At 38.0% G+C, this 12,801-nt stretch overlaps 1 protein-coding gene across 2 annotated transcripts in view; it reads left to right on the forward strand.

The window, feature by feature from the left end:
• Positions 1-12,801, forward strand: part of LOC143287525 (cytochrome b-c1 complex subunit 2, mitochondrial-like) — a 34,055-nt gene that overhangs the window by 490 nt on the left and 20,764 nt on the right. For both annotated transcript variants that reach the window (XM_076595581.1, XM_076595574.1), the window contains exons 2-7: positions 1,607-1,666; positions 6,410-6,559; positions 7,211-7,275; positions 8,843-8,899; positions 9,526-9,650; positions 11,965-12,213. In XM_076595581.1, coding sequence (XP_076451696.1) covers positions 1,607-1,666; positions 6,410-6,559; positions 7,211-7,275; positions 8,843-8,899; positions 9,526-9,650; positions 11,965-12,213 — 706 coding nt within the window. The remainder of the gene's footprint in view (positions 1-1,606; positions 1,667-6,409; positions 6,560-7,210; positions 7,276-8,842; positions 8,900-9,525; positions 9,651-11,964; positions 12,214-12,801) is intronic.

A 12,801-nucleotide genomic window follows, 5' to 3' on the forward strand; every position in this document is an offset into this window, starting at 1 on the left:
TGAGATTTGTTCTGGAGTACTGTTTAAATATTTTGGCTGTACTGTTTCTTGTAGTGTCAACCTTTGGAGTACAAAAAAAGCATGCTTTGTTTACATCGTCAAATCCATTTTATATTTTGTACGTCTGTATCAAGTCCCCTCTTACTCTTCGTGCTTTAATTGATGGTAGTTGTAAGTACTTTTAATCTTTCTTGATATGAATAATCTTTTATGCTATAGACCAGCTTTGTTGCTCTTCTTTGAGCCCTTTCTATGGCTTGTGACTGCTTTATTTGCGTTGGGTACCATACAGTGTTTCCATATTCTAGGATAGGTCTAACTAATGTTTTATATAACCTAAGAAAGTAACCTTATCTATAAATGTAAATGCTCTTTTTATTATTCCAATCATTCTGTTTGCTTTGTTTATACTATTTGTTATATGTTTGTCAAATGATTAATTTTTTGTCAAATGTGACACCTAAGTCTTTTTCCTCATCACATTTTGATACTTTTATTTCTTTGTCTCCGATTTTCATTATGTATTCTTTCTCTGGCCGGGTTTGATTTCCCAATATAAAGTACTTTACATTTTTTAGCATTAAAATATAGATTCCATGTGTCTGACCATTTTACTAATGTTTCAATATCTTTTTGTAAATCCTGATAGAATTTTGAGAGTTGTATAATTTTGTGTCATCTGCAAAAATTTTACATGTACTCTTTAGTTCACAAGGGAGATCATTTATGAATAAAGTAAATAGTACAGGTCCCAATATACTACCTTGAGGTATGCCACTTATAACATCAGCTTTACCAGAGAAGGAACTACCAATCCTAACCCTTTAAGTTCTTTTTGTTAGAAAGTCCCATATCCACCCAAGTATGTTTCCTGTTATTCCATAAGATTCCTGTTTCTTTAGTAGTCTTTCATGTGGTACAGAGTCAAATGCTTTTTGGAAGTCTAAGTATAACACATCTATGTTTTCTCCCTTATCTATCTCTTTTGTAAAGTCCTCCATTACTTCCAGAAGTTGAGTCACACATGACCTATTTTTGCGGAATCCATGCTGGCACTCAGCATACAATTTGTTATCATTCATATGCCAAACAATAGCCTCTCTTAGGAATGATTCTAATAATTTACATATGATACATGTTAAGCTCATTGGCCTGTAATTTCCTGGGTCTGATCTTGTTCCTTTTTTGAAAATTGGTATAACTGTTGCGGTTTTCCAGTCTATGGGCACAGTCTTCTTCTCAGTTGCTTTGTTAAAGAGTGTGTATAATGGGACTGCAATCTCTTCACTCAGCTCTTTTAATATTTTTGAAGGAATGGCATCAGTACCACAGTAACATGATAAAATATGCCAAATGTGTTGATTCTGTTTCCAAAACGTATGAAATTTTTTGTTGAATAAAAATCCTGTCCATTTTATTAAAAAAGGGCGCAAAATACGCCTAGTAGCACACTGAATGAGGATAAACTGGAGACTAAATGAAGTTTAAACAGTGAAGATCAAATCACAAAATGATTATTCACAGAGTTATAGCCCTTTATTCTCTCCCTCTCTCTCTGGATTGATGACATAAAAATTTATTCTAAAAATGTTGATTTCTAATGCAGGTCCGGCTGTATTGTACTACAGCCAGACATAGAGAGAGCCCATTGTCCTCGCCGCCTAAGGTGATGTGCCTGCCTGTGTGTCACTGCCTGAACTGATTTGTAGTCATGATTTTGGTTTTTGGTTAAGTTTGGATGAATAAACTATAAAGGTTTCAAAGAGATAAATGGTTTTGTTCACATATTTTGTGAGAGATTAATTGAAATATTTTATTTTTACAGAAGGTTCAGTCATTACCCATGTATACATGTGTTTTTTGCCAATATAATCTGTGCATGCTGACAGACGTCTGAAGGTTTGGTGAGTGAGACTGCAGTTTGATGTGTGTGTGTGTGTGTGTGTGTGTGTGTGTGTGTGTGTGTGACTGAACATGCATTAGTGTGTATGCCCATATGTGTGGGTTGTAAAGTTTTTTCAAAGGTATATGTAATTATATATTACATTCAGTCTTCAAAATCATTTTGTAGATGGGACAGCATTTATTTATTTATTTATTTATTTTTTCAGGAGATGAGAATCTTCCGAAAGGCTTTTTGGGAACATTAATGCCTTTGAAGAAATCTGAGGTCTGAAAATTAATTAAGAAAGAACATAATGATATGTGGCAGAGACAAATGAAAATTTTGCAAATATATTCTTACCTGAAATGAAATTGATGTGGAATCCTCCAAAATATAAATTTCTAGGCATTTGTTGTACAAATTAACTGCCAAAAATAAAAGAGATTCATACTGTAGACAAGCTGTAGAGGTTAAAATGTGTTCAAATTTGGTCTTAATGAATATGCACTCATTGTCATAGAATCGCTACCTACAGAAGTGAAGTCACTTTTATTATCAAAGCTTATTTAATACTTATGGACACTTTTGCCTAATCCACCAGACAGCATTATGGTTACAAAAACACTGGTATGAATTTGTATTGGATAAAAACCCATGAAAGATTACAATGAAATTCTCTATACAGAACATTTTAAAAGGAGGAATAAGTATTCAGAGTACAGAAAGATACATGCAGGCCTTAAAAATTACATGTGTGTAAAAATATAGACCAGAGCACCGGATGGAAGAATAACCAGTAAAGAGTATGTCCAGAAGTAGATCTGATTGATACTCGTTTTTCAGATTTTAGAGTTCCAACTATAAAAAGACTCTGGAAACATATATTCACTTCATACAATAATTTCTCAAAACATGTAAGGATTTGTTTTTAGCAAGACCACTTTTCTATGCAGCTAAATCTAAATTTGATGAAGTCTTTTACTTCAAAGAGATTTCATTCATGAAAACAGGAAAATTTTCAATTGCAAAGGGTTTTCTGAAAAGTGTGACGTTAAACTAAAGTAAATCTTGATTACATCATGGGTTGTGTAAGACAGATAAAAGATTATCAAATCAAGAACATCATCAAGATACAGAACAGTGAATGAAGTGAGAGAATGAAAGCATTATAAATCATCGCAAATAGTGGCAAATGATCAAGTTTTATTTCAGATAAAGTCTTGTCAAGCAGGAAAAGACACTAGGAATATAATAGTGGACTGGCATTCCACTTTGAAACAAATCAGATAAATCCAAGAAATCGCACTAAAATGGTTCCAAATTAGAATATGCCATAACATGTTCATGTTGGTAACAAACAAATTCAAAAGAAAATGATTACAAAGTACTGACTTGCACTTTCTGTGGTGAGGAAACAGATTCAGCACACTGCTTCCTGTGGAACTGCAAGATCTTTATTAAGATATTCATATATAATAGATGTCCAACCTGTGCTCGACTGACTCTAAATAAGAATTGATTAAGTTTTGAAATTCTTCTTCTTCTTCCTCATTCGCCTCCTGTTGGATGAGCAGCCCTGTATCCTCGTTGAAGGCTGCCGTCCATCGCAGCTCCTCCAGGGTGCCGTACAGCTTGGCTTCCACTGCTGTCGGTGTTGGTCAGTACTTTCTCCTGGATGCTGCATACGTCGTACAGTCTTGAAGGATGTGGTCGGTTGTCATTGGTCCCTCACCACAAGGGCACTCTCCACTCTGTCCAATGCCAAATTTTGTGTGCATGTGGTGGAGCAGGCGGTTGTGTCCAGTCCTGAGGTGGAGATCTTGACCTGTTCCCGTCGTTCCAGCAAATGGTATCTGCCTTCTGGGTTATATTTGGGGTGCTGGAGGCGCCACTTTATTCCTTGCAGTGCCTTGATGATTGTCTTGATTTCATTGTATGACACCAGTTTATTGGCCTGCTCCTTCTGTGCACCGTATTAGAATGTCCGCTTTTTCGTTGCCTCTGATGCCACAGTGTGCTGGTACCCATTGTATCACCACTTTCTCCACTCTGGCAATCAGGACAACAATGGCCGAAGTGAGATGGTTCTGTTCTTTGCAGTGGGAGTTCTTGAGGGCTTGCAGCATGGAGAGAGCATCTGAGAACACCACCACCTGCCCTGTTCTTGTGGAGTTCTGCGAGACTGTTGTGGCTGCCTCGCAGAGGGCTTCTCGCTCAGCTCGGAAGTTGTGGAGTATTTTCCTGTTGGGATTGCAATTTCTTCACCTCTGTCTTTGTATCGGAGGAAGATTCCAGCTCCACCATCCCTCGTTGCTTCTGTGGCGGAGCCATCTGTAAAGACATGGGTCCAGTCTTTCTGGAGGTACTGGCTGCAGATGTACTCCATGGCCAGGACCTTCCTTTGGGTGTCTGACTGTGTTCCTCTCTTCTCCACTTCAGGAATGCTGGTGACGACTGTTGGGAACACCCTCCTCTTCCAAGATGGGTGGGTGACATTTGCCGGGATAGGCTTTGCTTCGTGTTCCATCATGACTGGGGTTTGTCTTTCAAGGCGTCTTGACTGGTGGATGAAGCTGCCTCTTTTCAGCCGGCTATTGGTGGGTCTGCTCATTCTGTTGTTCATTGGATGGTTTTCATCTCCCAGGTAGGTAGGTGTGGGTTCCTCTGCAAGCCTTTGGTTGTTCAGTGTCAACTTCGCCTCTTGCTTCTTGCTGGATAGGCTGAAGACTGTTTGGAAATGATGAATATACAAAAACAGATAAAATGTTTGATCTGATATCCTGTTTGCCAAGTATTTTGTGAATGAATGCAAATTTAATTGATAAAACATGACCAAACATAAAAAAGACCTGAACAATAAATATGAGATAGAAAAATATAAACCTTTCATGGAGTGAAAACAGTCAATTTTCATAGAAAATGGCAGCTATATCAAGCACTTATTGAACATGACTCATGACCTTTTGAAATCATTATTTAAGTATTTGTTTTGTTTTGTATAACTACTGGATTTTACCTTGTAATTGTGACAATGTCCAGCTGCCATCATTGTTACTTTTGTATGTATGCTCAAGATTTACATTATTGCTTCTGCTGTATGACTTACCCTGTGACCTGTCTGTTAACTGCATATTTTCTTCTTCATTTTTCCTTGAGTGCATAAATTGAAAAACAAATTTCCCTGAACTTGGCCCATTTTTATGTGTATTTTATTTTAATCATTTGCCTTCTCTCTCTCTCTCTCTCTCTCTCTCTCTCTCTCTCTCTCTCTCTCTCTCTCTCTCTCTCCTCATTTTTTGTGTTTTGATTATTTTTCATTTTGTATAGTTAATTCTTGAAATTTTTTTTCATATATTCATTTTACTCTTAGTCTGACTTCATTTCAGGTTAATGTTTAAAACATAGGTATGGTAGGTTTGTACAACACATCCAAAGGCATTGGGATTATGCATAGGTCAGGCATCTGCTACCTTTACTCACACACACACACAAAGAAAAAAAAGAAAGAAAAAATTTAGATTCAGTGTAGCAAACTAGCATATAACTAATAGTTACGTTTAATTTATATTCATTATGATCAATACTGACAGACATGTGCTTGTAATTTTTAATGTTTGATAGGCCAATCATCAACAAAAGATGATGTACAGTTTGTACTTTACTGTTCTGGGTTAAGTGATATAAAAGAGTAGTTTATACCATACAAGTACTCGGTAGACCCATGTTTATTGAGACTGATCTCATTATAATTTATTGTCATTAACAAATTAAACTTTAAAGTAGTGAAAAAATATTTGGCTGTTTATCTCTGCAGAGCATTTGAAAGATGATGTGCACTTATGATCTGAATGTGTTATCATCATACTTAATAACTTGTGTACATCCCCTTTTAAGGGGCCATGGCTTTTATGAAGATAATCTGTCTGTATCTCTTCTACCACCACCACCCCCCTCCTCTCTGTCTTTCTTCCCCCCCCTCTCTCTCACACACACACAACCATGCGTGCACATAAAAAGCGTACCAGAACAATAATAAGGTTATTTCAAAATTCATTATTTTTGAAACATTTTATGAAAAGTGTTAAAGATGGAAGGACTTCCACAAAAAACATATTTTTTCCCTTGCCTCTATAATTCAGAACTGCGGAACCTAGCTGTTTGAAAGGGTAACAAATTATCACAAACCAATGGAACTAGAAAAATCAGAAAAATCTGAAAGCTGAAATATACAGACAAGAAAAGACCAGACAAGACTTAAGCATGGTAATGATAAGATACATAAAAACAATGAAAGAAAAAAAAAGAAAAAAAGGGACAGGCATATGTGTGCAGGTGTGTGTGTGTGTGCACGCGCGCGCACACACACACACACACACACACACAGAGGCACAATACAGAGAGCATTAGTAAGCTATACAAAAATAGGAAACTCACCTTATGCCTCAGAACTTGATTATTATATAGTTCTCCTCTTGTCTGCATACTGTTTTTATTTATTTATGTTTACTTATTTATTTATTCCAGTTATCAAGATTGCCAAATGGATTAGCAGTGGCTTCCATAGAGAATAATAGCTCAGTGTGTCGGGTTGCACTTGTGGCAAATGCTGGATCCCGATTTGAAGACATTGATAACCTTGGTATCACCCATTGTTTACGTTTGGCATCTGGACTGGTAAGGTGGATGGCTCTGTTTGTTGCTGTTGTAACACAAGTGAAATCCATTATAAGAGTGATAGATGGTGTTACTACTTTGCGAGTCTGTATATATGCTTATGTGTATGTATGTCTGCTTGTGTGAGAGATTCTGCGCACGAGTTTTCTTCCTTTGATTTTAACGTCTTTCCATTATGAGTGATATTTAATTTGTAATGTGAGTGTGTTCATGTATGTGCGCATGCATGTGTTTGTTCATATTAATAAAAAGTCAACAGCTGTAAGTTTGTTTATGGCTACCTAGCCAAGCCATTTTCTGATTTCTTTCTCACATGGGCACTCACTCTGTTCAATTTTGTTTTCCGACTTGAATTCTAAGCATCCACTTAATCAGTCCTTAGACAGGGCTAGTAAAGGTGAAAACTATGTGTAGAACTACAAGTATTATTCACTGTACCCTTCCAGGGGTAGATGTGCAGATATCTGACAAAGGACAGGGTATGTGGCGTGACTGGGTAAATACAACTTTCAAGAAAAAATTAATAATGGGAAAATACACGCTGTTAGTGTTATTATATTCAATATAATAGTGATGACGATGAAAAAGCAAATATGTCATATGCATGCAATAATTATACAGATTAATGTTTTTTGTGTATTTTTATCCCAGAGTACAAAGAAGTCCACATACTTTAGTATCACTCGGACTCTAGAGCAAGCTGGAGCTGAATTTACGTGAGTGTCATACTTCAGGCATACATCACATTGCGTATATATTTTTAGAATGTCTTCTGTTATACCCTTCCCCCCCCATGCCCCCCCCCCTTTTTTTTTTAAGCTGTGGCTGTCACAGTGTTTATTTTTCATCCTACAACATATCAGCTTTTAGTGAATGGTGGTAACACATTGTGTAAAATGAAACACCCCAGAGCAAACTGAAAGCACAGAATAAACTTTGTTAAGAAAAAGGCCTGCACACATAAAAACAACAATTGTGAAATAAAATTGGGAGTGGAGGGCAGGGGTGCGGGCTTTGAGTGTTTGTGAAGCTGATATTCTTTTCTTTCCTTTTTCCTTTTTTTCTTTTCTTTCCTTTTTTCTGTTTATTTATATATGTTCTTTAGTTGTACATCTTTTGACATGTGGGATGGGGGGGGGGGGGGGGGGGGGGGGGAGCAAGAGGGTGTCAGGGTAGGTGTGTGGATGGGAGTGTGTAAAGGGGGAATATGCTTAAAGCTACACTTCAAGGAAAAGTAGCCATCTTTCTCAGATTGTGTCTCTGCCTGTATGTCACTGTAACTTAATTCCTGTGTGTCTCTGCTATCTGTGTACACCTTCATTTCTATCTGTTTGTGCCTTTAAGTCTGTAAGTAAGGACATGCCTGTGCCTGTATGTTTGTGTAACTTCATTCCTTTGTGTCTGCCTGTATGTTTGTGTAACTTGATTCCTGTGTTTTTCTGTCTGAAAATCTGTTTTACTTCATTTCTATGTGTCTGTTAGTTTGTGTAACATTACTCCTAATCCTATGTGTTTCTGCTATTATATCTGTCAATATTATTCCATTGTGGCTATATGTCAGAGTAACTTCATTCCTGTTTGTCTGTACCTTCATGTCTGTGTAACTTTTCTCTGTGTCTGCCTGCCTGTATGTTTGTCCAACTTCATTCCTATGTATCTGTCTCAGTGTTTGTATGTTTGTAACTTTCTGTAACTTCCTGTTTGTGCCTTTGTCTGTGTAACTTCTTTTCTGTGTGCCTGTGGCTGTATGTGTGTGTAACTACACTCCAATGTGCCTGTGCCTTTGTGTCTGTAACTTCACTCCTATGTGTCTGTGCCTTTATGTCTGTGTAACTTCACTCCTACTTGTCCATGCCTTTATGTTTGTGTAATTTCACTCATATGCCTGTGCCTGTAAGTCTATGTAACTTCATTCCTGTATCTCTGTCCGTATGCCTTTATAACTTCATTCCTCTGTCTGTATGTCTGTAACTTTAACTTCATACCCGTGTGTCTCTGTATCAGTGTATGTATGTCTGTGTAACTTCATTCCTGTGTTTCTCTGTCTGAAAATCTGTTTTACTTCATTTCTTTGTGTCTGTATGCTTGTGTAACATCATTTCCATGTGTTTCTGCTATCATATCTGTCAACTTCTTTCGTATGTGTCTGTGTGTCTCTGCCTGTTTGTAACTTTTTTCCCCACTTTGTGTTGTTGTCCCACATCTTCACTGCATTTCTTCATATCCATTTATTAAGAATTATTTCAAAAGTCCATGTCATTCATATTTATCCTTAACTTACAGATGTTCTTCTTCTCGTGAATACATGTTCTACAAAGTTGACTGCTTACGCAATCAGTTGTGAGTATGATCAACATATTGTTTATTTTGTTTGGTCACATGATTTTTTGGACATAATATTATTTCTCTCTCTCTATGTCTTTTGCAAACAAGAATGTGAATGATGGTTCTTTTTGTAGGATGTACATATTCATACAACTCTTTCTGATTTGATGTTAATTGTTTATGAGTCAGGCATCATCTGAGTAAAGAAGATATCAGTTTATGCTCAGTGACAGCTATTTGCCAAGGGATTTTTGGTCATGGAAGGTGATAATTAAAAAAGAAAAAACCTAGCATGCAAAGTACTGAAAGAAAGTATGTGTGACATGTACTTTTCTGAAAATGAATGAACACACTATCCAGTTATGACACAAATTTAATGATTTTACAATAGGAAAATTCTAGTAATGATGCTGATGGATATTTTCATCCTGTGGCACTTTTTTGCACACTGGAAGGGAGTGGAAATTTGTAAATTTCTATCCTGGGGCACTCAAGAGTTTAAGATAAGGATTTTGCAACACAGAAGTACAGGAAGCAGAGGCTTTGTTTGTTGTTTTCAGAAATTGGCACTATATAGTCATTTTAGATTTTGGTATTGCAGAAATAGTTACAGTGTGCATAATGGACTGTGTGCATGGCAGAGACCTCGTGTCCAAGAAACTGGTGCAGATCACCTCAGCACCAGCCTTCAAACCCTGGGAGTTGTCAGACCTGAACCAGCATCTAAGGTTGGATCTGGCCAAGCTCCAGACCCAACCCAACATCTGTGAGTGGTGCTTCTGACAGTGAGATTGTTCTGTATCTGAACCAGTAATACTGTACTGTTGTGTATACAGTGTTAAAATGTGCTTATGAGGAAACAAAAATGAAATTGAATTAGTAGAAACGCAGGAAAAGAGAGAGAGAAGAGAACCCCAGTTTTTCATGTCTCCGATTGTGTCAGTGTGGCTATCATAGCGGAAACTGGGAACAAGAAGTCCCCAACTGGCACAGACCCAACCTTTGTAGAACCTTGTGGGGAGAGGATAGTAAATCAAAGTGATAACTTGTGGAGCTCCTGCTTGAAGGATGCCAAGCATTGAGCCTCAGCAACTGTGGCTGGTAGGGAGTTCTTGTTAGGTACACCAATGGTTTGAGATGGATATACAATATGTGTGTAAATCCAGGGCCATCAGACAGTGATTAACTTCAAGGCAGTAAAATGCGTTATTTAAAAAAACCTGAACTGTCTGTTCATGCAGGCTCTTATGATTTTGGAAATAAAGTTAGTAACATTTGATAATAAAATCTCAAGTTTCAGAAATACTTGGGACAACTCCTGCTCAGTGAAATATATGTCGAGGTTGAATGGTTACAGGGAATGAACTGTGTTTAGAAAGGTCAAGCCTAATATTGGGGAACCATTTAACAAGGAGTAATTTCTGTCACATCTTTTTGAGACGACATGACTTAAACCATAGCTGCTTGCGCTGCCAACCAGTAAGCATTCAGGTAAGTGAGGGGTACAGAGGAATAAATCAAGATTTCACACTTGTATTGTATTCCTGTGTGCTGGGGGGGTGGGTAGTGCAAGTAATGATGGATTGAGTTTCGTGCCTTTGTCATATTTCTATTCTGTAACTTTCGATAATGCCAATGTCATGCTGGTATTATTATATGTCACAAGATCTGATGTTGCATATTTAGAATGAGCTGGATTATTCATCTTTTTTTTGTTTAACAAATCTTCTTCTTTTCCTTTTTCTGTTTCATCATTTGCATAGTTTCTGTGGCATTACTCCTACACCATTCATCTTAAGTTCGCACGCAATACACAGCCAACTGATTTTTTTTCTGCCACAATCTCAAAGTGGCTGGTCCATAGCGAACTATTGATGTCGGGTAATCAGAAAGTAACACACCAGAAAAGACCCAAATGCTGCTGCTGTTATAGAGGTCAATTTCAAGTTTGTGACAAAATTATACTCCATGCTTCCTTTTTAATATATCCTGTGAAATACAGAAACCTGCAGTATTGGTCAGGAAATTTGAGCAACACTTCCAGTGACATATCCATGAGGCAGATGACCCTTGATTGTGTGGTCCCAGTCTTCCCATTTGAGCCCATAGCACACTCAACTTTAGGTAAGAACCAGCCACAAAGCCACCAGTGGTCTGGCAAGTTAAGTGACCTACTCACCAGTATCTGTCTACCAGCCTGCCTATTACTGGCCTGTTCAGACACTTAACTTGCTGACCTCCATGTCTGTGTACTTTTTCAACGTAATTTTTTAAACTGCTTGCCAATGTACATGATTTAAATGTGCAATAAACCATATCGGTATACTCTCTGACTCCCCTTTCTGTACACTGCCTGCCAATCTACGGGCGCAATAGCCAAATGGTTAAAGTGTTGGACTTTCAATGTGAGGGTCCCAGGTTGGAATCTCAGTGATGGCACCAGTTGGGTAAAGGGTGGAGATTTTTCTGATATCCTAGGTCAGCATATGTGCAGACCTGTTAGTGCCTGAACACCCTTCATGTGTATATGCACGCTGAGGATCAAATATGCACGTTAAAGATTCTGTAATCCATGTCAGCGTTCGGTGGGTTATGGAAACAAGAAAATACTCAGCATGCACACCCCCGAAAATGGAGTATGGCTGCTTACAAGGCAGGGTAAATAAACAAAACGGTCACACACATAAAATATTGCATGTTTGTCTGAGTGTGTATGTGTGTGTACTTGAAATCTGATTGAATGACACAGGATACGAATGATGAGCGCCCAGTGGCAGCCATCAGTCGGCTCTACCCAGGTAGGCAGCCTGTTGTGCAAATGACTCCCGTGTTTGTAAAGCGCTTAGAGCTTGGTCTCCGACTGAGGATAGGTGCTATATAAATATCCATATCAATCAATTAATCAGTCAGTTAATTAAACTGTGCAGTAGATGATATAGTTATATATCCTTGCCCTATGTTAAACCTTCACTGTTTAACTGTGCAATAAATGATCATGGTATATTTATCCTGTGTTTGTACAAGTTGTCGTTTTGCTGTGCAGAAATGATGGTGATATTGTTGCTCTGCGTCTGTCCCAGTGGTCTATGACCTGCTGCACCAGGCAGCCTTCAGGGATGCCCTGGGCCGGTCTCTGTATGCTCCGGAACATATGGTGGGCAAGTACAGCCCGGAGCAGCTCATGCACTTCATGAAGTCCTACTACTCCACAGGTCGGCTGGCCTTGGTGGGTGTGGGTATCAGCCATGAGGAGCTAATTGATTATTCTCTCAAGTTCAACCCATTTGCTGCTGCCAGCATCGCTCATGACAAGGCAAAATACTTTGGTGGTGGGTAAAACTCTGTTTTTATTTCTCATTTCTTTTTATCAGTATTGCATTTTAAAGAACTTTTTCAGGCACAGTGGTTAAAATGTACTTTTGTTGTGAATCTGCTAAGTTGCTTAACATCAGTCTCAGGTTTTAAGTGGGAAGCGGCATTCTAGTCTTTGCTGTTCATGCTGTCAGCTGTTTATCATTGAAAAGTTTTTTGACAATCTAGTCTTTGCCTTAATGCTATTCTTCTTTCTTTTGTTTTATATTTGACTCACTTGTGTAAACAGAGTCTCTGTTTTAACCTGGTGTTCGGTTGTCTCTGTGTGTGTGTTGTGTGTGTGTGTGTGTGTGTGTGTGTGCCCATGGTAAACTTTAACATTGCCATTTTTTTCTGGTGTGAGTGAGTGAGTGTGTGTGTGTGTGTGTGTGTGTGTGTGTGTGTGTGGTAAACTTTAACATTGCCATTTTCTCTGGAAATACTTTGTCTGCCAATACCAAATTCGGCTTAAACATAGTATGAAAAAAATCTTCAATGTCATTCTAATAATAGGTTGTAAGTCTCCCGAATGAAGCAGTATTTCTGTATCATTAACAGTTTTATTT

The sequence above is a fragment of the Babylonia areolata genome, chromosome 1 (assembly GCF_041734735.1).
Source record: "Babylonia areolata isolate BAREFJ2019XMU chromosome 1, ASM4173473v1, whole genome shotgun sequence".
Taxonomy (NCBI): domain Eukaryota; kingdom Metazoa; phylum Mollusca; class Gastropoda; order Neogastropoda; family Buccinidae; genus Babylonia; species Babylonia areolata.